The sequence below is a fragment of the Antennarius striatus genome, chromosome 14 (assembly GCF_040054535.1).
Source record: "Antennarius striatus isolate MH-2024 chromosome 14, ASM4005453v1, whole genome shotgun sequence".
Taxonomy (NCBI): Eukaryota; Metazoa; Chordata; class Actinopteri; order Lophiiformes; family Antennariidae; genus Antennarius; species Antennarius striatus.
Window position 1 is genome coordinate 14,161,548 of NC_090789.1, and position 26,922 is coordinate 14,188,469.

At 39.5% G+C, this 26,922-nt stretch overlaps 3 protein-coding genes across 4 annotated transcripts; 1 reads left to right on the forward strand and 2 right to left on the reverse strand.

The window, feature by feature from the left end:
- The first annotated feature begins 711 nt into the window (after positions 1 to 711).
- Positions 712 to 6,191, forward strand: anxa14 (annexin A14). 2 transcript variants are annotated; one of them, XM_068333267.1, is made up of 13 exons: positions 713 to 813; positions 1,081 to 1,120; positions 1,653 to 1,749; positions 1,911 to 1,999; positions 3,678 to 3,791; positions 3,988 to 4,078; positions 4,195 to 4,274; positions 4,418 to 4,456; positions 4,569 to 4,659; positions 4,754 to 4,849; positions 4,931 to 4,986; positions 5,262 to 5,369; positions 5,525 to 6,191. In XM_068333267.1, the coding sequence occupies exons 2-13, from the start codon at positions 1,094 to 1,096 to the stop codon at positions 5,582 to 5,584; spliced, it is 948 nt and encodes a 315-aa protein (XP_068189368.1). In that variant the 5' UTR covers positions 713 to 813; positions 1,081 to 1,093; the 3' UTR covers positions 5,585 to 6,191. The 2 variants fall into 2 exon arrangements, with proteins under 2 accessions (XP_068189367.1, XP_068189368.1); XM_068333266.1 differs by having other exon boundaries at positions 712 to 813; positions 4,754 to 4,986.
- A 78-nt stretch (positions 6,192 to 6,269) lies between these two features.
- Positions 6,270 to 8,557, reverse strand: LOC137607467 (mucin-2-like). Its single transcript, XM_068333265.1, has 2 exons — positions 8,161 to 8,557; positions 6,270 to 7,709 (listed from the first exon to the last, which is right to left on the reverse strand). Exons 1-2 carry the CDS (start codon positions 8,212 to 8,214, stop codon positions 6,270 to 6,272), a joined length of 1,494 nt encoding a protein of 497 aa, XP_068189366.1. The 5' UTR covers positions 8,215 to 8,557.
- Positions 8,558 to 11,475: 2,918 nt separating this feature from the next.
- LOC137607697 (uncharacterized) lies at positions 11,476 to 14,505 on the reverse strand. The gene is made up of 2 exons (XM_068333622.1): positions 14,302 to 14,505; positions 11,476 to 12,936 (listed from the first exon to the last, which is right to left on the reverse strand). Exons 1-2 carry the CDS (start codon positions 14,365 to 14,367, stop codon positions 12,178 to 12,180), a joined length of 825 nt encoding a protein of 274 aa, XP_068189723.1. The 5' UTR covers positions 14,368 to 14,505; the 3' UTR covers positions 11,476 to 12,177.
- Positions 14,506 to 26,922: the final 12,417 nt, after the last annotated feature.

The following is a 26,922-nucleotide window of genomic DNA, read 5'->3' on the forward strand; positions in this document are numbered from 1 at the left end:
ACAATCACAAGTTATTTGTATTTTTAATACTTACTATAGATATTTGCTTAGAAGTAACACAATGGAGACTCAAGCCGTCAAGCTCAACTAAATATCCCTTCAAGGCAGAAGACTTGCTAGATAAGGTTTTGTTTGTACAATCAACACAGGTGTCATATTTCTCTGCAGGTGAACAACAGGTAGAAACTGAGCAGCATAATATTTCAGACAGGACAGGATGTGCTGTAGAAACACTGTGTTCTCTGCTAGGTATGGCTTTGTGGCTGAAACATATTTACAGTATTTTTCTGAGCCACAATAAAGAAATGCTCTTAAATTTGTGACGACTTAATTTAGAGGTGAATGAGATATAATCCTGTCTGTGTCTCTCGCTGTCTTTTGTTTCCTTCACTTGACAAAAAAGAGGGTGGGTATGAGTATCAGATAGTTATAATACAACAAAAGTGGGAGCTCAAAAGTTCATTTTGAATGTTCTGAAACATTATTTGGAGCCAAAACATGAAAACTAAACCAAGTAAGGATCAAAATTCACTATCCTGTGGTCATCTGAAAAGAAATGTTCCCTGTGAATAAACCTGACAGACTGGATTCCTGGATCGGTGGGAGTATAAAATTGTTTCAATGTATTGCCAATATAATCTCACACACCAATAGCATCGATCAAGACTGATTGGTTAGATCTTTGATGGACAAGCCAGTGGGTGAACTGCAGCAGATGTGGCAAAGAAGGGGTGGAACTACCATTCTGCTGATGAGAGAGGATTGTAAAACTCCCTGCAGCTTTTACAGACAGAAAACTGCTCTCTGATACAGGTAGGAAAAATGTACATTCTTCAAAGATATTTCAGTATTTTTTACATATTTGTCTTGAATTTTTTATCCCTTTAAAACAAACATTTGAGCTATTTACAGTAACTGTTTTAGCAAGATTATCATTCGTTTCATTAATAAACTACCACAAATAAAAGTTATGATTAAGAATGTATTTAGATTTTCTTTCTTACTGTTCACAATTCTGAATTGGATGTAATTGTATTTTAGACTGTGTGTTCAGTAACTGCATGTTTCTCTGCATGTTAGATAAAAGAAAGTCATGGATCATCAATACTTACAATCTTATGTAAGTACTTTTTCATCCCGTCTACTCTGTTCATCAAGAGATCACGGTTGTAGTTTGTAATATGCAGTAATCAAGCTGTCTTGTGTCGCTTGATTACTGCAGACTGTCTATTGTTACCCCTCCAGTCAATGTCTCAAAGGTCGGTGCATATTTCAGTTTGAGCTTGTCATGTAAGGAAAACCTGCCCCAGTAAGAATTATGAGTTCCTACAAAGTCTGATATGTTTGAGAAACATTTGTCCAATAAACCTTTAAAGTAAAGGCTCATTCTTCTTCCTACCAGGCATAACAAGAGTAAATAATGCTTGGTATTTAAATTTAATCACGATAAAAACCTGACCTGCATCTTTTCTCATACCTATGCACTATGTTTGAGCAAATCTCTCACCAGCTGTAATCTTGTTGCAGTGAACAGATACAGATTTCAACACTTTCTAGTTCAATCTTTTCGAAGGGTTTAGTTGCGTGCTTAATGACTCCTTATTTTTGCTCAGCTCTTTATCACCTGTGTCTAAAGTTCTGGTTCCAAACAGGAGATGTCTTGGGGCACCCTTGGAACGGTGCGTCCCTTCTCCAATTTCCACCCTGAGCGGGATGTCATGGAGATCCAGATGGCACTGGAGAAGAACGGTATTAATGCTCATAGAATTATTATCTTTTTTTTTTTTTAAGAGAGGTATGTTGACCTGTAATGTTGGACAAAGCTGCACTCAAGCATTCTCTCAACCTACATAGCTCAGCACAATGTATTGCACCATATGTGAAAAGCAAGCATTGTGTGTCTGGTCTAGATTCGCTGACAATTGTGAGGATCCTAACCAACCGCAACAACCCTCAGAGACAAGCGATCGCCAAGACCTTTGAAGAGATAACACAGAAGGTACGGAAGCAAATACAGTACTTTGATATGAAGGTCTGATAGCATTCTTTTTTTCTTTTTTCTTTACATATTTTATATTGAAGAAGTCCTCAAAATAAGTCTCAGAGCTTCTTGCCTGAAGCACTACTCAGAATTTGTTATGGGATGTTAATATTTACATTTCAGCTCCCAATTTGTAAACTGTGTGTGTATCGATTAACATGCAAATAAGTTAATGCCCCATTTCTTTCCCAATATGGGTGTAGTGTAGGTTTTCCAGGGCTTTCCTGTGGCGGCTCCATCATGGAGGAAAAGCAAAGTGCATTATGATGTTGTATTTGGAGATGTCTTTTTAGGGAGTCTGTTGACACACCAGCAATGGGTGTTTCTATGGTTAAAAAGATCCCCCATCCCTTCCAATGAAAAAGTGTATTTTCCATAATGTGTGACTTTTTAAGGCTTTACAGGAAGAAAATGTCATCAAATAAACTTTGAAAACTGACAAAATAGAAGACAGCTTGTCACCGCTTGTGTGTTTGCTCTCCTCTATATTCCGGGTATTTGCTGATCAAACATCAGCTAAACTAGTCTTCAAGAGTCTGAACACTCCTTTGTTTATAGAGGGTGTTAGTAGTTCAAGTTTAAGTGAGATCAGTGTGGGAAAGAAGCCAATCGGATGATGCACGCAATATTTAAATTTTATTTTTTTAAGTTTTCAAATTGACAATATCAAACATGGCACCAATGGATGTTCCATCTTTTACACATCTGACTCATGTTCTTACAAAGTGTCTCTCACAGATTTGACTCAATTTTCATGTTGGGTATTTTATTTAGTCACTGTATCTTAAAGGAGAAAGCCCAAAAGCAAAATGTGAATTTACATTAGGAGTGGTTAGCATTGTCGTCTCACAGGTTCTGGGTTTTGATCTGTGTATTTTAGTGTGTGTGTGTGTGTGTGTGTGTGTGTGTGTGTGTGTGTGTGTGTGTGTGTGTGTGTGTGTGTGTGTGTGTGTGTGTGTGTGTGTGTGTGTGTGTGTGTGTGTGTGTGTGTGTGTGTGTGTGTGTGTGTGTGTGTGTGTGTGTTTGGAGCACAGGAAGAATCAGGTCCCACAGGTGATCATGAATGAAGAATAAAGATCATGTATTTGTCACAGGACCATAACAGATGAGGCAAAGATTTGGCCCTGTTGCGGTTTTGTAGCTGAGATAATGCAGATTTAAAAAACAAACATTCAAATAGACTTTTATCTATTTATTTATCTGTGACACATTCACATGACCTGCTTTTTAGTTTTGACACAGTGTCTTCGGTATTTTCTTATTGTTCATGTTTCAGTGGTAAATTTAATGATAGAGATCTGTGCTCTTTATAGTCATATTTTAGCAGTTTTAATTACCTCACAGCATGTGTCTGCAAGGAAGACCCGTAACAATAGGACAGTCTACTTTGCATCATCGTGATGATAAAGTTTACAGTGTGTTGTTATGTTTCATTTACAAGCCATAAGATCTGAGGACATCAACAGAGCCAAATAATCAGGCCTCCCCCAGCAGACAGGTGTTTGGTAAAATGCATACGATATAACACGAGTCAATCTTACGGCAAATTTTTCCTTGTCAAAATAATGGACAAGATTCAAGAACGGCATTCAGTGGATGAATTTGTGACAGAATAAATGTGTTGACTCTATACCAGGACCTGGTAACTGCTCTGAAGAAAGCTCTGTCTGGAGACCTGGAGTATCTAATGTCGGATCTGATGATGCCTCCTGCTCAGTATGAAGCTCACCGCCTGCAGAGGGCCATGGCAGTGAGTCGGTGTTTGAGTGAATGTTTATTTGGGCGGTTCCATTTTGGCATTTTTACCAACCTGTGTGTGTGTGTGTGTGTGTGTGTGTGTGTGTGTGTGTGTGTGTGTGTGTGTGTGTGTGTGTGTGTGTGTGTGTGTGTGTGTGTGTGTGTGTGTGTGTGTGTGTGTGTGTGTGTGTGTGTGTGTATGCTTTCAGGGGATAGGAACAGATGAGGAAACGCTGCTGGAGATCTTGTGTACACGATCTGGAGAGCGACTTCGAGAAATCCGTGAAATGTACAACAACTGTAAGTCACATGATTTTTTCCATTCTTTCCCTCTGAAAACATTTGTTTCCACATTGTGCAAAGTGGAACTCTAACAGTGTCCTAACATTTGACATGTTGTTTGTCTCCCTCCTCAGCGTATAGGAAGGACCTGGAGCAGGAACTAAAAGCAGAAACCAGTAGAGAATTCCTGAAACTTGTTGTGGCTTTGCTAAACGTAACTTGAGCTCATTTCCTTTAGGTCACCTCAATAACCCATAATGCCTTTGGGGTCAGTAGGGATACAGTTATAATTGTTCACAATTGAAGATTCAATACCTTGACATTCTAAAAAAGTGTTCTCTACTTCTCTTTGAACAGAAAGAAAATGTTACTGGTTATGTTCAGAGAGACATTGAGGTATTGTTACTTGCCAATTATCATCTCACTTGCTGGAAATATTCATCACAACCTCAGTTACAGCTTAGATTTAGCCATGTTTATTGCTTTTTTTTTGTTCTCGTACTTCCAGTCTCTTTCAACATCAGTGAATGCTAACAAAGTCAATGCAAAGCCGTGGATCAATATACTGACCTCTAGAGACTCAAGACATCTGAAAAAAGGTGACTTCAGTACGATACACACTAACACAATAAATAGCCATAGTTCTTTCAAGTCATTTGAATTAACTGTTGTTTACTTTCTTATTTTTGACAGTGCTGATGGGACTGGAGCTGGAGCATGGGCAGACGATGGTTCAGATTTTAGAAAAAAAATTTACGGGAGATATAGAGATTGGTTTGAAAGTCTTAGGTAAATATAACTTGTGTTGTTCTCGAGATCAGTACGTGTTTCACTCATCTTTATTACTTTATGGTATTTTTGTCATGACAGTTCAGTGTATTCAAGATCCTTATACCTACCTCGCCAAAAGACTTGCATCCATGAAGGTAAGAAACTTTTTCTCTGTACACATTTTTGTTTCATACTATTTTATGATGTTACTTGTCTATGTCCCAGACAACATTAATATGAGGTAGTTTATGAAATGTGTATTGTAATAGTGAATAACTATAAAAAATGTTCATATCCTCTATGTATTGAGCAGGACAGATTCATTTGCCTTTTGTCTTTGTGTAAACCACAGGGAAGGTGTGCAGGCAATCTTCTAGAGACTTAAATTGTTAAATACATAACAGTTTGTGCAAACATGTCACTGTTTCAGACATCAGTACTGCAGGGCATTATGGTGTCTCACTGCGAGGAAGATCTGCTGTGTATCCGAGCTGCTTATTTAAAATACACAGGCATTTCTCTCTATACTGCTTTACAGGTGGGTTGCATACTGCATATAATACTCTGCAGAACCAAAACAGGCTTTTTTTTTTGTTTTTTTTTGCTAAAAAATAAAAATCTGAGGTCATTTGATAATTGCAAATTATTTTTATTTGTTCCAATTTTTATGTGAATTTGGTCTTTTTCAAACAGAGACATTTCAGTGGACATCATCTACAGGCCCTTCTGACCATCTGCCGATCTGAAGATTAAAGAAAAGCTGTACATTATTCATGTGCTTTTATTACTTTATATGCTTTTTTTTTTTTCTTGAATAGCATTTATAGCCATACAATAAAAAATTCTGTATTTTTCTTTTCCTACTTTATGGAATCTCATGGAAGCCATATTTATATTTGCTTCTTTTTTTGAAAACCCACAACTATTGGTTAGCGTACCTAACACATTTATGTGAGTGCAGTGTAGTCATTTGTTTATTAACTATGTTCAATTTATGCAGCAATACTTCCTCTTCACTCTGTTATTGATTTGCTTTTTTCTCTGAACTGTGCTTAGCAAAGGGGAACATTGTAACTCTTTTTTCATAATAAACATAATTAACATTATTTGTCTTTTTGTTATTGTTATAATCAATCACAGTCAGAAATGTTCATCTCAGCGATAAGTGTCAAACAGCTATTCACTCTGGATCAGCTTTGACACACCATTAGTAGCCTCACTTCTATTTCCATTTCCATAATTCCATTACAACACAACCATTACTACTTCATAATACACACAATTAAATGAATAGTGGCAGAAATGTAAGCATATTATGCATAAAAAGACTTTAGTCTACATTTTACTCACTCCATTTTTGTGCATCTGCTTTCAGCTCAATTTAAGCTTCATGACAAATTGACCAACACATTCTTTCATTTTGTTTGGGAGCTGCTACTCAGGACCAGAGTATGTAGAGGAATAACTGTACAACAGATAGCAGAAGGGAAACTTTGATTTCTGGGCTTCCATTGACAGTTGTGGGAACAGCTGTGGAGGTGGTTGTAGTAGTTGGTGTAGAGGTGGGGGTAACACCAGTTGTGGGAACAGCTGTGGAGGTGGTTGTAGTAGTTGGTGTAGAGGTGGGGTTCAAATCAGTTGTGGGAACAGCTGTGGAGGTGGTTGTCATAGTTGGTGTAGAGGTGGGGGTCAAACCAGTTGTGGGAACAGCTGTGGAGGTGGTTGTCGTAGTTGGTGTAGAGGTGGGGATCAAACCAGTTGTGGGAACAGCTGTGGAGGTGGTTGTAGTAGTTGGCGTAGAGGTGGGGGTCAAACCAGTTGTGGGAACAGCTGTGGAGGTGGTTGTAGTAGTTGAAGTAGAGGTGGGGGTCAAACCAGTTGTGGGAACAGCTGTGGAGGTGGTTGTCTTAGTTGGTGTAGAGGTGGGGTTCAAATCAGTTGTGGGAACAGCTGTGGAGGTGGTTGTCGTAGTTGGTGTAGAGGTGGGGGTAACACCAGTTGTGGGAACAGCTGTGGAGGTGGTTGTAGTAGTTGGTGTAGAGGTGGGGGTAACACCAGTTGTGGGAACAGCTGTGGAGGTGGTTGTCTTAGTTGGTGTAGAGGTGGGGTTCAAATCAGTTGTGGGAACAGCTGTGGAGGTGGTTGTCATAGTTGGTGTAGAGGTGGGGGTCAAACCAGTTGTGGGAACAGCTGTGGAGGTGGTTGTCGTAGTTGGTGTAGAGGTGGGGGTAACACCAGTTGTGGGAACAGCTGTGGAGGTGGTTGTCGTAGTTGGTGTAGAGGTGGGGGTCAAACCAGTTGTGGGAACAGCTGTGGAGGTGGTTGTCGTAGTTGGTGTAGAGGTGGGGATCAAACCAGTTGTGGGAACAGCTGTGGAGGTGGTTGTAGTAGTTGGTGTAGAGGTGGGGGTCAAACCAGTTGTGGGAACAGCTGTGGAGGTGGTTGTAGTAGTTGAAGTAGAGGTGGGGGTCAAACCAGTTGTGGGAACAGCTGTGGAGGTGGTTGTCGTAGTTGGTGTAGAGGTGGGGGTAACACCAGTTGTGGGAACAGCTGTGGAGGTGGTTGTCGTAGTTGGTGTAGAGGTGGGGGTCAAACCAGTTGTGGGAACAGCTGTGGAGGTGGTTGTCGTAGTTGGTGTAGAGGTGGGGATCAAACCAGTTGTGGGAACAGCTGTGGAGGTGGTTGTAGTAGTTGGTGTAGAGGTGGGGGTAACACCAGTTGTGGGAACAGCTGTGGAGGTGGTCGTAGTAGTTGGTGTAGAGGTGGGGGTAACACCAGTTGAGGGAACAGTTGCTTGAGAGTAGTTGGTGTTGGTGTTTGTTGGCTTGAACTCACCGTTTGAGTTTCCTTGAGACTGATTGAATGAATGAATTTGAATCTATATTGCAAATGGAAGCAGTTTGTTATCCGACAACATATCACCGCTGTTAATATTCTTCATCCATCAGCATGATCTATGTCACTGCAACAGAGATTAGTAAATCCAAACTCTTATTGTGTAATTAATCTATCTATCTATCTATCTATCTATCTATCTATCTATCTATCTATCTATCTATCTATCTATCTATCTATCTATCTATCTATCTATCTATCTATCTATCTAATATCTAATATATATATATATATATATATATATATATATATATATATATATATATATATATATATATATATAAATTCATTATGGCCAATATATTGATTTTAAAATACTCTCATAAAATCGGTGAGTATGACTACTACAGTATAAAAAATCATGTTACATTCAAATCATATATTTGAACAAATTAAGAAAAGAAAATAATTTAAAGGGGGAAGTTGAATGTTACCTCTCCTGAAGACAGCAGAGCCAGCATGCAAAATTCCAGAGCCAATACTTTCATGATGAAGAGTAAAGAGGAGCTGAGTATGTAGAAGCAATGTCAGCTGCAGGTTGGTTGATATAGGATTTCTGGAGTTTTTAGAGTTGTCCTATGGTTACCTGGTTGTCTACTGCTTTTATACAAAAACAATCACAATTGGGGAGGGATTAATGTAGATTTAGGACACAGAGTAAAACTTGGCCCCTGATGCAGGAAGTTGGTTCAACTATTCACGCAGTAATCAAGTCTTAGATAGTAAAATATTAAAGATATTAAAAAAAATAAAAAAAAATAGGTAACTTATTACACTGTTATAAGGCGATGCTAACCCTTATAATTGTATTGATGTCCTGTTGCCAACTGATGTGAGACTACTCCCCTTCCTCGATGTCAATGTCAAATTTACACACAGGAAATGTCTGACAGCTTGACGACATTATGTTCATTCTACCTAACTTTTTTTCCAGAGGATGTTGTCATGGCGTGAAGCATTCTTCTCTTCATTGTTATATATTGTCATTAAGTACAATGATGTCGAGTAGTTTGCAGTTTTATTATCTGATAATCAAAAAGGGAAATTATTGAATTGTACTTTGCTCCCCTGGGTACATGATTAACATGTTAATCACACGTGTTGTAATATTATTTCCTTTCCTTTGCGTGAAACCTTGCGTCATTGAATAAAGGTCATACTCAAGGTTTCACTCCCAGAAAGGCATAAGACACTGGTTCCTGATGTTTTTGTTTTTCTTTTGGAGGGGGTAGGGTAAAAATTCTCTGAAGGTTTGTGGGATGAAAAAGGCTTACCACTGATAGACAGATGAAGTGGCCCACAAAACAATTGTGTAGTTTCACAGAATTATTGTTCATCATTGTCCAAGCATTCTCCTAGACATGTTAAAAATATTCTCCATTGAAGGATAAGGTTTATAAAGTTTAGAATCTACACATCACTGATGCTGTATGTATGGCGTCCTTTAAACGTTGTTTTAATTTAACTCTTTCAAACAAGTCGCAGTCTCCAGTTATTTAACAAAATACTGTAAAACTGTCATTCTGATATAAAGCTCCAGAAATGTTTTGTCCAATAGGAAACCAGAATGGCAGTGAGGTATTTCGTTTCGGTTTGTTTTTCCTATTGCACTGCTCATTTAAATGTACAGTAATTCATTCTTAATTATCTTATTTGCTCACCATAGGCCATCCCATCATGTAATGGCATTTAAATCTAGTAGCACTATGGTTATCAAAACTAGTCCTGTTTTAACTTTTATAAAGTGACAAGTGTAAAGCAGAACAGTTTATTTTAAAATTGTTGTCTAATGCTAATATTAATGTTAAATATACCTTAAAATAGACAGCCATATACTCCAAGAGTGTTGAATAAATCTGACTACCAAGTGTCAGGCATCACAAATAAAGCACATTGTTTCATAAATTTTCTTTGTTTCAAACACGTGCAAACATGAAAAATAGCACTTTTGTGTAAAGACAAATAAATTGAAAATATTCTCTTTATATTTTTGATGGCCATATATTACATATTTTTGAAATGCCAATATGTCTATCAATGACAATCCTCTCATCTACAGCCGCTAGGCGTGTAACGGGTCTCTGGAGCCTATCTCAGCTGGCTACGGGTTAGGGTTAGGGTTAGGGTCAGGGTTAGGAGGGCGAAGTAAACCCCAGGTGTGATGGCAGCTCATACATAAATTATTTTTCACTTATTGGGGTTAAATAATTCCACTAACACTCATAATAAAACTGTTGCTTCAAAGGCAACTTCAAAGGCAATTTCTACAGTGATTAATTTCCATCTGAAAATTAGATACATAGTCACACACTGAGAAATTAGAAGGTGTGAAGGTGTGTACAGAGTAGTAATGTTAAAATCCAAAAAAACATTCACCTTTTACCATAACACATCAAAACAGGCTCTACTTTACACCGAATAGATAGATAAGTTGACTGATTACATGATGATATATATATATATATATATATATATATATATATATATATATATACACACACAGACAAGAGAACAATAGAACGATATGACTCCTGCAGGTCTGAGTCTCTAGAGAACATTCATTGCCAAAGTGCATGTAGAACGAATGGTGTGAGCAGCACAGTAACAGAAGGAAAGAAGTGGCTCTGTCTGTTCTTCATGGTAGTCATCTCGCTCCTACTGCCTGTAGTTCCCGTGGTCACCATCATTGTGGTGGTGGTCTGCATAGTGCTTTCCATGGATTTGTCACTGGTGTTGTGAGTGGAGTTACTGAATAGCCAGGTCGTATTGGAGGTCATATTATATGCCATCATCGTTGGATTACTTGTGTTCTGAAGAACAGATTAACACAGTCTCGATGATATAGTAAGTGAAATTATTGTTATTCTGTGAAAATACTCAAAAAATTAATATACACCTTGTGACACAGACTTAATTGTTAAAACATATTCACAAAGAAAACTACAAGGTAAAGATTTTTAAACCCTTGCAGACGATGAAGGCAAAAGTAATTCAATTTATTCAATGGATATTTTATTTTAATGGATATTTTACAAATTGGATCATTTTTATAAACAGTTTTTAATCTCTCTCTCTCTCTCTCTCTCTCTCTCTCTCTCTCTCTCTCTCTCTCTCTCTCTCTCCCTGCCTACCTATTTACAGCCAATGAGGATTTTTTTACCTGTGCAAAAGCGAATCCCAGCAGGGCCATTGAAAACAGGAAAATATATTTCATGCTGGATGAGAGATGAATGTCTCCTCAAAAACAAACTGTCAGCTGGAGACTTCTTGGTTTCTCTTGTTTTTGACAGCTTTTTAATTCCTTTCCCTTAAACAGTCTGGCATGGATATATATCTGTGTATCCTCATCAGGTTTTTCTTTGGTAAAATGTCTGCTTTCACCGGCTGCCCTTTATAAAGCATTCAGATTATTTCACCTGATACCTTTTTTCCATTCAGGAAGCCTGACCTCAGTCTCCACCCCATAGATGGACCACAAATGCAAAACCTCACACTGAGCAGAATGAAATGAACTAGATATGGACAGGAGGTACCTTGTATTTTACGCCTTTGTTCAAGAATCTTTTATCTATAGCTGTTTGTTCTCCTCATGGCCCCAGTTGTCCGGAGAATTTGGTGAGAAACTCACAGATAATGTCAAATGTGTCATAAAGTGAATCACAATTCCACTTTTAATTAAAAAGGAAATTAACTGACGTATAACATGAAGTACCAAACAAAGATGTAGATTTTAAAATAAGTTTATTACACTCGTTTAGTCTTCAAAATAACCTAGCAATAAAAAAAAACAAAAAAAAACACGTGGGCTAGTAGGTCTTCATAATGGCTCTAAAACACAGGCAGTGCAGGTGTGGTCTCAATTGTATACCAGTCACAGAGGACAGGCAATTTCATGACTGAGAAAATAATAATAACATGATATTTACTAGATAGCAGTTTTCCTACTTTCCTGGTTATCTCCCAACCTTCCACAAAGTTGATTAGAAACTGCTTTAGAGATACAGTATATAAAAAGTATTCATAGTTCTTGTACAATTCTGCCAGCAATCAAATGAACCAACCAAACAACCAACAAATACGCACAGTTAACAGCGAGGGCTAACATAGACCTAACCTCCTCAGTGGGTAAATATTAATACGTACAAAATATGTAAGAAATAGATCAATCCAGTGTTATCTGAATATCATTTCATTACACAAAGGCATACAGATGAACATCATATCCTAGATTCATGACTGCTTTTCATGATTAAATGCAGAGAGCTGTGGATTATGCATGTGGAATGTGTGGAATAGTTTTGGGTACAAGGTTGATAAGAGGTTAGAGTAAGCAAAGCATTTCATAGCAGTGATAAGAAATGTGTATGATGATGATGATTGAACTGAAGAAGAAGAATGGTGAATGTATTTAAAAACAAAATATATTATTAATTACTTTTACGTTTCCAGCCTTATCCACTGTAGATCAGAGCTGAGACTACTGGCAGCAGCAGCAGCCGAATGCAGGACCTGAAAAAAGGTTCAGTCTTTTGTGTTGTTCCAGAGGTTGTGGAATGCCGAGTGGTGTTTGTCGGTCTGGCTGTACCAGCTGTTCCGTTGTTGTGGGCCGTGGATCCAGCGTAACCAGCAGTTCCATTGTGGTTGGTTGTAGGTTTGATGGTACCAGCTGTTCCATTATGGTTGGTTGTAGGTTTGATGGTCCCAGCTGTTACTTTATGGTTGGTTGTAGGTTTGATGGTCCCAGCTGTTACGTTGTGGTTGGTTGTAGGTTTGATGGTACCAACAGTTCCATTGTGGTTGGTTGTAGGTTTGGTGGTACCAGCTGTTACATTGTGGTTGGTTGTAGGTTTGATGGTCCCAGCTGTTACGTTGTGGTTGGTTGTAGGTTTGATGGTACCAACAGTTCCATTGTGGTTGGTTGTAGGTTTGGTGGTACCAGCTGTTACATTGTGGTTGGTTGTAGGTTTGGTGGTACCAGCTGTTACATTGTGGTTGGTTGTAGGTTTGGTGGTACCAGCTGTTACGTTGTGGTTGGTTGTAGGTTTGATGGTACCAACAGTTCCATTGTGGTTGGTTGTAGGTTTGATGGTCCCAGCTGTTCCATTGTGGTTGGTTGTAGGTTTGGTGGTACCAGCTGTTACATTGTGGTTGGTTGTAGGTTTGGTGGTACCAGCTGTTACATTGTGGTTGCTGGTATTTTGTGCTTGCACCTGTAAAACAGAATAACAGTTTTCATTGTCCAGGAGTTATCACAAATCCTGAGTCACTTTTTTATTTTACACTAAGAATCTCGTGCAATATTTGTATAGGAGGGCGTCTGTATTTGCCTCATTGTGATAAGATCGCATTCAGACTTGTTTTTTCACTTTCTTTTAGTCCTGTCACATAGTTTTTATGTTTTATTTGTTCTATTGTTTTAGATATTGAAGTTGACCTTTTTCACCTTTTGTAGAAATTAATTTTATGGCCATTTGTGGAAACAACAGAATAAAATGTGTTGGTTACTCTATGTGATCAACACACATCACAGTTAACAGTTGTAACATCACATAGGACTAAGGGGATCTGGGATCAAAGTGTTCGCCTTAGCTGCTCTGTCTGCCTAAAACTCTAAACCCAAAAATTTTGAAGCCTTCACCGTGCTGTCTTTGTTCAGATTTCACTTGATTGGGAATGAGGGCAGCCGTTCAGAGGACATGTGAAGTCTGGAACTAGCAACCTAGTTAGCGATTTAAATCCTACAAACATCTGAGAATATCATTCCAGGAAATTTCACTGGAATAAAGTGCCTTTCCACTCCATGTTCTTTTACTCAACAGTAATTTACAACTTGGTGTTATAGTGTCCTGCCTGTTGCTGCTGGAGGGTGCAGTAGATGCAGGATAGTCTGTCTCTGTGTCACAGACAAATTATTCATAGCCAAATCATGCAAAGGTCAAACACCTGCTGCTCCAACTCAGTACATGAGGAATGAACACTTATCACGCTTTGCATATTGCTGTGGTTGGTCGAAACCCCCAATACATGTCTGCACTCCAGTGAGTGGACAGAATATAAGTTTAAGCATTACAATTTCATTAAAGTTTTATGTAGAGATTTATTGAACACCATTTGGAAATAAAAATAAATAATAATAACTATAATAACAATAATAATACAATAATATTATATATAATAAAATAAAACAATATATTTAAAAAATATATATTTATCAAATTTCACTTTCTACTCGACATAAAGATGTTTAAAATAAACAATTTTTAAGGTCCAATACACTGGATTGTTATCCATAAATTACCACAAATTAATTCAGGTTTGCAAAAAAGATTGTTTTGTCTCATTAGACAATAAAATTTTTAATACTGTACAGTTTTCATTTCATTTAATGCAGACTAATTCAGCTACAGTCATACAAATCCAGCGGTTGTTGCTTAATTTTCAAACTGCAGAAAAATCTGCTATTTAACCAGTCTCCACTACTCAGATACAGCTTCAACTTTTGGATCACTGGTTCATCACTGCGCTCCTCACAATTCAGAACCTTTTTTTTTTTTTTTTTTTAAACTCGTCCTTACCTCAGTACAGTCCAGTGTCATGAAAACCAAACAGATGCAGAGAAGAATCATAGCTTTTTTCGCCATCTTGATCTGAAACGGTCTTCTTATTGTTGTCCACACCTTTCTGTTTGCCCTTTTATATCAGTTCACCACAATGTGGATGCTAGTAACTATTCGTCATCGGAGGGCTGAGCAATCGTTTCAACAAAGCAGGTAGTACCTTATTGGACTGCCTCAAAAGGTAGGTATTATGAGTGATACTGTTTTATGAGTGATAATCACTCTTTCAATGCCTTCTTTTTGTCGCCCCTCTAATATTTGGTGTCCCCCAAGGCTCCATCCTTGGCCAATTACTGTCTAGCACATACAGTACATACTTCCACTGGGAGACATGATAAATAAACACAACATCCAACACCACTGTTATGCAAATGATACTCAAATATTGTACAGTCTTGTTTTTAAATAGATATCTTTAAGTTCAGATCTTTTGTCTTCCCCCCTGTATCTTAAACTGATCATCAATGCTTGTTGAAATTTCTGTTAGAGTATTACAATTCTCTGTGTTCTGGTTTCAATGAAAAAAACTACCACAGGCTTCTGGTTGTTCAAAATCTAATTACTTGACCTCAACCAACGCTAAAAAAAGAGATCACATCAGTAAATTTTTGCCTCTTCACTGGTTTCCTGTCACTAATGGAAATCTGTTATATCTTTTCAATCACTTCTGACCATGTCTTTATTTAAATAGCCTTCTATAAATTTTAGTAAGTTTGTTTGTTGACTTATCTATTTTTAATGAATTTGTTTAGTGATTGATTTACTTCTTAATTTACCGACTACATGTATTTTTTTCCTCTCATTTATTGGCTTATGCAATTACTTACTTTTTTAAATGTATGTAATCTATATGTACTGAATCCCATGACTTTATATTTGCAAATGTTTTCGTAACACTTGGGTAAATTGTTCTGGAATCTCAATGCTATTCCTGTATTTCATTTTTAATAGCAGATTCCGGTCATGAATTATTTAAATACACTGTTCTGACCAGTGAAGCACTCGGTGACTTTGATTTAGATGAAGGGAGAGACCAGAAAATGTGATATAAATTCTGAATATGATTGCCAGGAGTAGCTCATGATTCAAATTATGTAATTTGCCAAGTGTCGTTCTGATGTATTACTAAAGCCAAAGTTGCCATGCCTCGTGCCAAATAAATTGCCATTCAACCCTGGAGACTAAAGTACCTCACTGAAATAATGTTATTAGAACTGTACCACACCATACCATATTACAGAATCCATTATGTGTATGTGTATTGACTTTATTACGAGTAGCTTTTCCATTAAAAAAAAAAAATGTTTATAGACTTTATAGTAAAATAACTGTCCATATTTCAATAATATTATAATGAAACTTTAACTTTTTAATTTGTGGACTATTTTCAGACAGGAAAAACAGTTTTATGCATATTTCTGTATATGACAGCTGAAACTGACTGCAATTGCACAGGGGAATTACTCTTAATCGAAACAGAAACTAACCATTGCCCTTAACTTTTCTCTTTCAACCAAAATCAGATAGGCATGAGGGAACAAAAGGAAAATGTATAAATGGAATGTAGCCATGGAAAAGGATCAGCAAAGAATTCAAGGGTTACCCAGATAACATATTTTTCAGCACTGATGAACATTATTGTGATGAAATTTTGGAGAAAAAGGTATGCCGTATTTCACCTTTCTGTTGGCTGGCAGCTGACAGGTCTGGTTGGGGAATAATGAAACAATGAGAAATATGTTCCTGTGATGTTTAGCTTTTGATATTGAGCTTGTGCAAATACTTCCTGCATCTTATCACTTGTTAAAGACCATGTGACTGCCCTATTGTACTGCATGAAATAATAACATTTGCAGGCAAGTTTCTTCAACTACCACTCACTACTGATAAATCTAAAATAATACATTTTATATTATACTGGTGATTCCAAATTCTTCTTTGCCTTTTAAAAATACCGCCGTCTACAACAGTATTCATAGCCTGCAATTTTTGTTTGGAATGAGATACAAAGAACAATTTTAGTAATTCCATCTGCAGTGAACTGTGACTGTTACATGACTCAGTGCCGGTAAAATCAAATAAATGGCAACATACTTTCTTGCAAATTGTCACCACACAACTTTCGGGACAAAGAGGGCAACAATCTCCTATTTCTGTTCATAGCTGTGAGACCACACGGAAGCTTTTGTTGGGAAGAACATGGATGAACATTCCTAGGCTTTAGTACATTTGGGTTTTTTTTTGCTTTTGTCATATAAGACTGTATTTGCACAAGCTTAAATAATTATCAGCTGCAATCACCAGCATATCATTTAGTTCCATTATTACTACGTGTTGGGGAGAATGGAGTAAAATTAGGTTTATTTTTGTTTATCCAGGTTCAACTAAATCCATGATAGATGATGGTGATTTCCTAATGTAGAAAACAATGTGAATCACTTTGTTAAAGATTTGCCTGAACTGCTAAGCCGTGCCAGGCTTTCCCAAATTGCAGTTGTGGGCGAAGTGACCCAAAGGTGATGGAGGAAATTGAGCAAGTGGTTCAAATTACCTCATCATGATGCACTGAAGTTAAGTTAAGTTTCTGAAATATATAAATCACATTTTAGTTGTCAACCACTGTAGGAATATATTATGATAAGAGTCTATAAGACAAAAACCATCAACGGACAAACATCCCTTGAAGAGATGAGAGAACTAAAGTAATATATTCAGTACACAGCAATAATAAAGGTCAAAGTGTATTTTTACACATTAGGATACACAAAAAAAAGAAAGAAACACATTTCCCACAGAGCAGCTCCAGGGTTTTTGCATCTACCAAATTTCACAAACATCAAACACAGTTTTTAAAAAAAATGCTTTCATAGATTTGACCTTCTGATTTCTGAAGAGGGAACAAGATTAAATGCCACTGTTGAAACAGAGGAACAGTCCAGCAGTGGTGCAGAAAGCACACAATTGACAATGGAAATAAACACATCAGCTATGAAAGGGGCCATTATCTTCATATGAATAAGTTGTGTTCTGACTTCTGGGTTTGGGTAGTTACCCCATACTGGTGCATGCGTTTGATGCTGCTGTCGGAAGTGATTTTCTCATTAAATAGAAGGATAAGGAAGCTGTGGAGAAGGAGGACAGGAACAGAAAGAGATGACTGATGACTGGTGAAGAGGAGAGAGAGAGAGAGAGAGAGAGAGAGAGAGAGAGAGAGAGAGAGAGAGAGAGAGAGAGAGAGAGAGAGAGAGAGAGAGAGAGAGAGAGAGAGAGAGATGAAGATAGGATGAGCAAAACTGGCCACATAATGTATGCAAATAAAAACAATTTGTCAAACCATGGACACAATGTCAGGACTTTTCTCCATTTTACAAAATTATTTCATGGGATCATGACTCTGGTTGGACTTTTAAGATACAAAATAAGGAAAAACAAACCCATTTAATATAACTGCTTTTAGACATGACTGTGAAACGTACTGATAAGACCTTCAAGCCATATGTTAGAAAATGAGTTATACAGAATTAAATTTGCCTGTATATGTCAATCATCAAGGACACAAAAATACTATTTTTATGAACTTATACACTAAATGAAGTAAAATTGCTGGGTAAGAACGTGCAAATGCACATCCGTTGTTAACTATCCCCGCTGTTTGTTTTCATCAGTGTGCTCCTGTGACCCCTGTTTGTCTTTTAATACTTGCCTGAAAACCAAATCTACTTAGAATACAAATTCAATCAACTCAATCAACTTTTATTTATATAGCGTTTAATCACATCTGAAGACATTTCAAAGCGCTTTACAGATAGAAAGCCAACAATGCCCTCCAGAGCAGGCATAAGTGACAGTGGTGGGGAAAAACTCCCTCATTGAGGAATAAACTCCGGGAATGGGGAAGAAATGTCCATTTTGTGTGGGTTATGTCCTGCAAACTATGCCATTTGTGTTTTATTTGTACATATCTAAATAATACAGTATTTAGATATTTTCTATTTTCCATGGAAATTCTGAAGCCATTAGTAGTAGCAGCATAAATTAGCAGAAATTGAGAAAAGAAGAACTCCGGGCAGGACCTAGGGTCTGGAGGGCCATCATCTGCCTTGATCAGTTGGTTGGGAAAGAGAAATACATTGGGGAAAGAGATAGGTCAAGTAAAAGAGACAGAGGGAGAGAGAGAGAGTGGGAGAGTGGCAGATAAGCCAGTTTGAGTTTAATGTCCATAGTTCACTGTTGCTGAATTTCAATATCCTGTCTTCCATCCGCGTTCTCCACCTGTAGAACAGAGGCACAAAGACAGTGGCAGTACTGTGCGGACAAAGAGTGTAATTTGACAATAATAATACATTCTAAGGGCTTAGAAAGATAAAGAAAGAAGTGACAGAAGCTCCAGAGGACCTCCCTTTAACGGGAGAGACGGAGAAATATACCCTCAGCAGCCTAGGCCTATAGCAGCATATCTAGTGGGGTGTGTGTTATTTCTAGTTGTAGGCTCTATCAAAGAGGAGGGTTTTTAGTCTACTCTTAAATAAGCTAAGGGTGTCTGCCCCCCGGACCGAAACTGGGAGATCGTTCCAGAGTAGAGGGGCCAGATAGCTGAAGCTTCTGCCTCCTGTTCTACTCTTAAAAACCTGACGGGTCACCAGAAATCCTGCATCCTTGGATCGAAGGGCCCTGGGGAGTGATACACTTCAATAAGATCTTCAATGTAAGACGGAGCCTTACAGTGGAGAGCTTTATATGTGAACATGAGGACTTTGAATTGTATTCTATAATTAATCAGGAGCCAATCAAGTGACGCTAGGACAGGAGAGATGTACTCTCTCCTCCCAGTTCGAGTCAGTAAGCGGGCAGCTGCATTCTGAACTAACTGTAGAGTCCTAATAGAGGAGCCAGCCTGATAATAAGGATTGCAGTAATCCAATCTAGAAGTAACAAAGGCATGAATGATTTTCTCTGCATCTTTGAAGGATAAGAAATTTCTAACTTTCGCAATATTTTGCAAGTGAAAGAAGGCTGTCCGGGATACAAACTTGATATGAGAATCAAAGGACAGATCTCGATCAAAAATCACTCCCAAGTTCCTGACTTCGTTGGTGGAGGACAGAGCCATGCTATCTAAGTGAACTGCAATGTTAGAGAAATCATCACTAAGATGCTTCGGCCCAATAATGATAACTTCAGTTTTGTTACTGTTTAACATTAAGAAATTGTGAAGCATCCAGGATTTAATAAAATCCTTGAGGTACTCCACAGGTAACAGTCCCTTGATCTGAAGATTTATTATTTACATAGGCAAATAGAAATCAGTCGGATAGATAGGAACTAAACCAGTCTAGTGCTGAGTTTTTAATCCCAATTTCCTCTTCCGATCTCCTTCAAAGAATATTATGGTCAACAGTATCGAATGCTGCACTCAGGTCTAACAAGACTAGAACAGACAGAAGACCTTTATCTGACGCTGTTAATAGGTCATTTGTGACTTTTAGCAGTGCAGTCTCCGTACTGTAGTGTGTTCTAAAATCTGACTGAAAATCTTCAGATTGTTTTCTAAAAAGTAGTCATTTAGCTGTTTGTCCACTCCATTCTCTAGGATCTTAGATAGGAATGGCAAGTTAGAGATCGGCCTGTAATTTGAGAGGATGCCAGCATCTAGGTTTGGTTTTTTCAGGAGGGGCTTGATCACAGCTACTTTGAAAGATTTCGGTACACAACCAATTTTTAAGGATTGATTGATTATGGATAATACAGGTTTATTTATTAATGGTAGAACCTCTTTGAGGAGCATACTTGGAATTTTTTCTAGTAGACAGGTGGTGGGTTTAGTAGAGGAAATTAAGGAATTTAAATCGGAGAGTTCTATTTGCTGAAAACACTCCAGGGTATTGCCAGTAATAGTCGATTCATCTGCTAACTCACTTGTGTTTGGCAATACATAATGGATCTCATCTCTAAGATTTGTAATTTTGTTTTGGAAAAACCTAAGGAAGTCAACACATTCCAGATTTAAAGGAATGGTAGGCTCGATACTGTTGTGTTTCTTAGTCAGCCTGGCTACAGTGCTGAAAAGAAACCGAGGTTTGTTTTTATTTTCCTCTATTAATGTAGAGTAGTAAGTATTTCTACTTCTACCGAGAGGCTTCTTATATGACATAAAGCTGTTTTTCCAGGTTGAATAAGCTAAGTCAGTTTTTGTCGATCGCCAGATTCTCTCCAGTCTGCGGAAGTGCTGTTTAAGGTCGCGGACTGACGAATTAAACCATGGGGCTGACCTTTCCTGTTTTCTAATTTTTCTTTTTAATGGGGCTACGTCATCTAGAGTTGTTTTTAGGATGTTAGCCATACTGTCTGTGAGAAATTCAATATTCTGGCTAGTACTGGAATAGAGGACAGGGGAGCATACTGACTCTAAGGCTGAAGGGATTCTTCTTTAAAGTTAATTATTACTGAATCAGTGATTGATCTAGTCAAGATGGTTTTATTCTGTGGGTTATTGTTAATAAGGGCAAAGTCAAAAGTAACTAGGGAGTGATCTGACAAGAAGTCATTTTGTGGGAAAATATTTAAGTGCCCTATATCTACACCGTGGGTAAGAATAAGATCGAGGGTGTGATGGTGTTTATTGGTAGGACCATCCACCAACTGCGAGAAGCCTATAGAATCTAGCACAGACTTGAACCCAGCACAGAAACTATCACCCACACTGTCAAAATGAACTTTGAAATCTCCTATTACTATAACATTATCTTTGGTAGAAGTCAAATTAGATAGAAATTCAGAAAATTCTATCAAAAAAAACGAATATGGTCCAGGACGACGATATACAATTACAAATTCAATAGAATCAGCTAGTTTGAGGACTGTAGCACATTCATGCTAAGGCTCTCAAAAGTACTGTAACTACACTCAGGTTTTGGATTAATTGATAAGTTAGAGTTGTAAATGGCTGCCACGCCACCTCCTCATCCACTAGCATGCACTATATGACAGTTGATGTGGCTGGGAGGAGAAGCTTCATTTAGGCTAACATATTCAGCCTTATGTACCCAGGTTTCGGTTAGTCCAAAAATTTCAAAACTGTGATCGGTTATTAGATCATTGACTAAAAGAGCCTTAGATGATAATGATCTAATATTTAAAAGACCACATTTAATTATCCTGTCTGAACTTTGTCTAGGTACACATTTAATGTGAATCAAGTTACTATGGTCAATTGAAGCAGTATTTCTAGAGTTTAGCAGTCTAACACTTCTATAGGTCCAGGTGGACAGACACTGTCTTAATGGGGTATTTGTTAAATTAGAGTTAGCTATGACCGGGGACTGTAGTAGGGGAAACTCAGAGAAGCGTGTAGGATTAAAAGATGACATGCGGCTAAACATCTCATCACTAGTCAAATGTGGGAGGGGACCAGAGAAAACTACTTTATCAGCCAGGGTCTTCGCAAATGTGCACACCGACTCAACGTTAACTTTTAGAACCTCCGACTTTCTCAGGCGAGCATCATTTACCCCACAATGAATTACAATTTGTTTAAACCTCCGTTTAGCTTTACTCATTAACTTTAACTGCCCCTCGATGTCGCCTGCTCTGGCCCCAGGGATGCAGCCAACTGTGGCTGCTAGCTGTCCTAAATTAACGTGTCTCACTATCGAAGTGTCACGTGAGGCGGGGTATGGACCCAAATGCAGGACACCAAAGGCAAAACTGTCATCCATGATTTAATCAGAAACTCAAAATTTAACCAGACAGACAAGAATTAGAAAAAAAAACAAGACAGATTACCAGGAACCAAACATGAGCAATAAACCAGCTCTGAGCTCTCATTGAGCCAGGCTTAAAAAGCCTTAGAGTCATTAGCTCAAAACAAGTTCAGGTGAGATGATCACCACGGTGTGTGGAGGAGCTTCAGGTGTGGAGCCGTGGCTCCACCCACCAGCTTGGCCTCTCCCTGCCACGCACCAGCACTGCCACGCCGAACCGTGACAGGAAGAGCCAATGACCAGAGTATGCTTCTCAGTCAGTGGGCTACTGAGGGGGGCAAACTTGTTTGAGACACAAACGGGTTTGAGGATGGTGGTGTCCAGAAGACTTCTTCTGCCTACGTTTCCCTCACACAGTTATCCAACCATGCTGTTTACCCGGCTGCTTGGGGGCCGCTGAGCAGCCGGGTAGACATCAACTCAAGATGTAGTTCTACACATAGCAAACATTCAGAATAACATTTTTATTAAGTTATTGATTTATTAAGTTATGTGTCTGTTATATGTGTTTGCCAAATCAACATAGTTCATTTTTATTTTGGCCTTTGCTATGTGTGCAAATTTTGATCATAAATCAGCATGGATTAAGTTAGTACCAGTGACTCAACTAGTCAAGACAGCAGGTTGAATATAAATGAGATGCTGTTACTGAATGTCACTGGGCTGGCGAGACGTCAAGAAAAACAGTTCCTACTTATATGTTCTTCATTTCAACACAAACAACCTGTCATTGATATTGACACATATTTGGTGTGTGATTAATTTTGATTTCATTTTTCTTTCTCTTATTTCTGTTTTTGTCATGGCACAGATATAACTCTTGCATAAAAAATAGGAAATAATAAATATGTTAGAAGCGTTGACATACAAACTAAGTAAATTACTGCATAATGTCACAAATTGTACAAAATATGTATGTTGTGGTTTTTTTTATTGTATATTTTAGTGCAGGTGATAATACTGCAGTTTTATTTCCAGCACTTTGGGTGTTCCCAGAACAGATTACAGTATTTTCTCAATTTCTGCTAATTTATGCTGCTACTACTAATGGCTTCATTAGAAAATAGAAAATATCTAAATACTGTATTATTTAGATATGTACAAATAAAACACAAAAGGCATAGTTTTCAGGACATAACCCACACAAAATGGACATTTCTTCCCCATTCCCGGAGTTTATTCCTCAATGAGGGAGTTTTTCCCCACCACCGTCACTTATGCTTGCTCTGGAGGGCATTGCTGGCTTTCTATCTGTAAAGCACTTTCTGATATGATTCAGCGCTATATAAATAAAGTTGATTGATTGATTGACATCCATCTGAAATAAAGAAAAAGCCTAGTTCATTGGAAACAAGACAATTCCTTTAGAAAAAAAAATCTAGATAGATAGATAGATACTTTATTAATCCCGGAGGAAATTGCATATATCCACTGCTCAGGCATTACATAACAAATAATACTGGATAAACACCAGGAGAAAAGGAAACATTGACATCACAGGACATACCACAAGACATACATTACACTAACAGACAGGCACATGCAGCACTAACAGGACTTATATACTAAACTATAACTAAAATATAAACAGTATAAAATTTAAAAATATTACAGTATTAAAATATAAACAGTATAAAATAAAATCTAAACAGTATAAAATTGAATTAAAATATAAAACAGTATAAAAAATAAATAAATAAATTATATATATATATATATATATATATATATATATATATATACAACAGTATAAAATTAAATTTAAATTAAATTAAATTAAATTAAATCCATATTCAACCCCGTGCTGACCTCGCCACCTCCCCCCCGCTCCTCCTGAGAGAGTCACTGTACCCCCTGATGGCACGGGGCACGAAGGAGGACCTCAGCCTCTCTGTGGAGGCGCTGTGTGACAGCAGTCTGCCGCTGAAGGTGCTTCTCTACTGGGAGAAGGTGGTGTGTAGGGGGTGCCTGGTGTTGTTCATGATGGCCTTAATTTTAGACATGGTCCTGCTCTCCAGAAGCATATCCACAGAGTCCAGGCTCAGCCCGACCACTGAGCCCGCTCTGCGGATGAGTCTGTTCAGACGGTCCATATCTCTTTTCCTGGCCCCCCCACCCCAACACACAATGGCGTATGACAGCACACTGGAGACTACGGACTGATAGAACATGAAAAGGAGCTTAGGACAGATGTTGAAGGAGGCCAGCCTCCTTAGGAAGTACATCCTGCTCTGCCCCTTCTTGTACACACAGTTGGAGTTGAGTGACCAGTCCAGTCTGCTGTCTAGCTGCAGTCCCAGGTACTTATAGTTTTCTACCACCTCCACCTCACTGCCTTTGATGATCACCGGCTGTGGAGAGGGAGGTGCCCGCCGGAAATCCAGAACCATCTCCTTTGTCTTGGAGACGTTGAGCTGGAGCTGGTTCTGTTGGCACCACTCCACGAAGTCAGCCACCAATGCCCTGTACCCCCCCTCATCACCCTCCCGGATACATGCCACTATCGCGGTGTCATCGGAGTACTTCTGTATGTGGCATGTATCCGAGTTGTGCTTGAAGTCTGATGTGTAGAGGGTGAAGAGAATGGGGGATAGAACGGTCCCCTGTGGCGCCCCCGTGCTGCTGGTCACCATAGAAGACAAACAGTCCCCCATACGGACGTACTGGGGTCTGTCCGTTAGGTAGTCCGTAATCCAGCTCACGAGGTAGGGGTCCACAGCCATGGAGGTCAGTTTATCCTGCAGGAGCTGGGGCTGAATGGTGTTGAAGGCACTCGAAAAGTCGAAGAAGAGCACTCTGACGGCACAGCCCCCGGCGTCCAGGTAGGAGAGTGTGCGGTGGAGGAGGTACATGACAGCATCGTCAACCCCAACCTTGGCCTGATAGGCAAACTGGAGAGGGTCCATAGCACCCTGCACCTGTGGACGCATGAGCTCCAGGACCAGTCGCTCTAGGGTCTTCATTACGTGGGAGGTAAGAGCGACCGGTCGGTGGTCGTTGAGCTCAGTAGGGCGTCCTTTCTTGGGTACAGGGACAATGCAGGAGGTCTTCCACAGTGACGGGACCCTCCCCAGCCGCAGACTGAGGTTGAACAATTGTTGCAGGGGGTCCCCTAGTTCCGAAGCACAGGCTCGGAGGAGTCTTGGGGAGACCTTATCTGGTCCAGCCGCCTTGTAGGGACGGAGCCTCCTCAGCGTTGTCGTCACCAGGTCTGCAGTGATGATGGTCTCGGTCGTGGTGGGAGCAGGAGGTTGTGGCGAGGTTGGAAGTCCAGTGGTTGAGGTGGGGCCGTTGAGCTTCGCAGTTCTTGGAGTGGGCTCGGGAGAAGTGGCAGGGGTGGAAGGAGAGGAAGCACAGGAGGAGGGAGCATCAGTGGAGCGGTCTGTAGGGCCAGGAGAGGCCTGTAGGCCAGGAGAGGTCTGTAGGCCAGGAGAGGCCTGGGACGAGGAGCCGGGAGTGGTGGGGGAGCTGAACCGATTGAAAAAGCTGTTAAGTTCATTCGCTCGTTCAATATTCCCCTCCACAGTGCTGCGCCCTTTCCCGTGTCCGGTGATGGTTCTCATCTCATTCCAGACCTCCCGCACTTGGTTGCGCCCCAGCTGCTTCTCCAGCTTCCTCCTGTACGCCTCCTTGGCCTCCCTCAGGCAGAGTCTCACTTCCTTCTGGGCCTTCCTCATCTCCTCCTCGTTCTTGCTCCTGAACGCCCGCTTCTTCCTGTTCAGGACAGCCTTGACTTCCTTGGTTACCCATGGTTTGTTTTTGGGGTAACACCTGATTGTCCTGACAGGGGCCACGGTGTCCACACAGAAGTTCATGTAGTCTGTAAAACACTGAGCTGCCCCCTCAATGTCTTCCCCATGTGAGCCCACAATAACATCCCAGTCGGTGGTCTGGAAGGAGTCCCTCAGCATCTCCTCTGCTTCCGGGGACCACCTCCTGACCTGTCGTGTTGTTGCTGGCAGCCGTTTCACCAGCGGGATGTAGGTGGGCTGTAGGTACACTAGGTTATGGTCTGATTTACCTAGTGGAGGGAGGGGGGTGGCGGTGTATGCCTCCTTAGCATTAGTGTAGAACAGATCGATGGTTCTGTTCTTCCGTGTGGGACAGTCTACACACTGGACCATTGTGGGGAGAGATGAGTCCAAGGTGACGTGGTTAAAGTCACCGGTGATAATGACGAGTGCCTCCGGGTGCCGGGTCCGAAGAGTAGAGGTGGTCCCACAGATGGTCTCTCGTGCCGTCTCAGGGTCCGCACGTGGAGGGATGTAGACGGCGAGGACAATGACGTGTGAAAATTCACGCGCCAGGTAGTAGGGTCTGATGCTAACAGCTGTTAGCTCCAGATTGCGGTTGCACAGTGTTGATTTCACCGTCACATGTCCCGGATGGCACCATCTATCGTTGGTATAGATGATTAATCTATACTATACTATATCTAAATATCCCAAGACATGACTGTTACATATAATGTATGCGTACAAATATCAAATATAATATAATGTGTGTAAAGCTTGAATGGCTGCAATAAATTGTTGGCCAGATATGTTCTCGACAAGACTGCAATTAGTGTAATGACTGTAACCACTAGATCTCCTATTAAAATCATGTTCGAAATAACAGAAAACAAATTTGTAGAAAAATTTAAATACCAAAAAAATTCAACTAAGGACTATGCTTAACTTCTGTGTAAAGTTTGTACACACTAGTCGGTATACAGGACAGTAGTTTGCCACAAAACAAATACAGTATAATAGGCAGGAGAGTCCAGTCGACTCAAACGACCATGGGCGCCCCCTTGTGGACGAAGACTTGTTTTTAA

What these genes read in the sequence shown, in the direction of transcription:
- anxa14 (XM_068333266.1), top strand. Translation starts at nt 1,094, where the DNA reads ATGGATCATCAATACTTACAATCTTAT. An exon ending in CCGTGAAATGTACAACAACT is followed by an intron (nt 4,079 to 4,194) that starts GTAAGTCACATG and finishes CTCCCTCCTCAG; the next exon opens with CGTATAGGAAGGACCTGGAG. An exon ending in CTCTCTATACTGCTTTACAG is followed by an intron (nt 5,370 to 5,524) that starts GTGGGTTGCATA and finishes TTTTTCAAACAG; the next exon opens with AGACATTTCAGTGGACATCA.
- LOC137607467 (XM_068333265.1), bottom strand. Translation starts at nt 8,214, where the DNA reads ATGAAAGTATTGGCTCTGGAATTTTGCATGCTGGCTCTGCTGTCTTCA. An exon ending in CTCTGCTGTCTTCAGGAGAG is followed by an intron (nt 7,710 to 8,160) that starts GTAACATTCAAC and finishes TTTGCAATATAG; the next exon opens with ATTCAAATTCATTCATTCAA.
- LOC137607697 (XM_068333622.1), bottom strand. Translation starts at nt 14,367, where the DNA reads ATGGCGAAAAAAGCTATGATTCTTCTCTGCATCTGTTTGGTTTTCATG. An exon ending in TGACACTGGACTGTACTGAG is followed by an intron (nt 12,937 to 14,301) that starts GTAAGGACGAGT and finishes TCTGTTTTACAG; the next exon opens with GTGCAAGCACAAAATACCAG.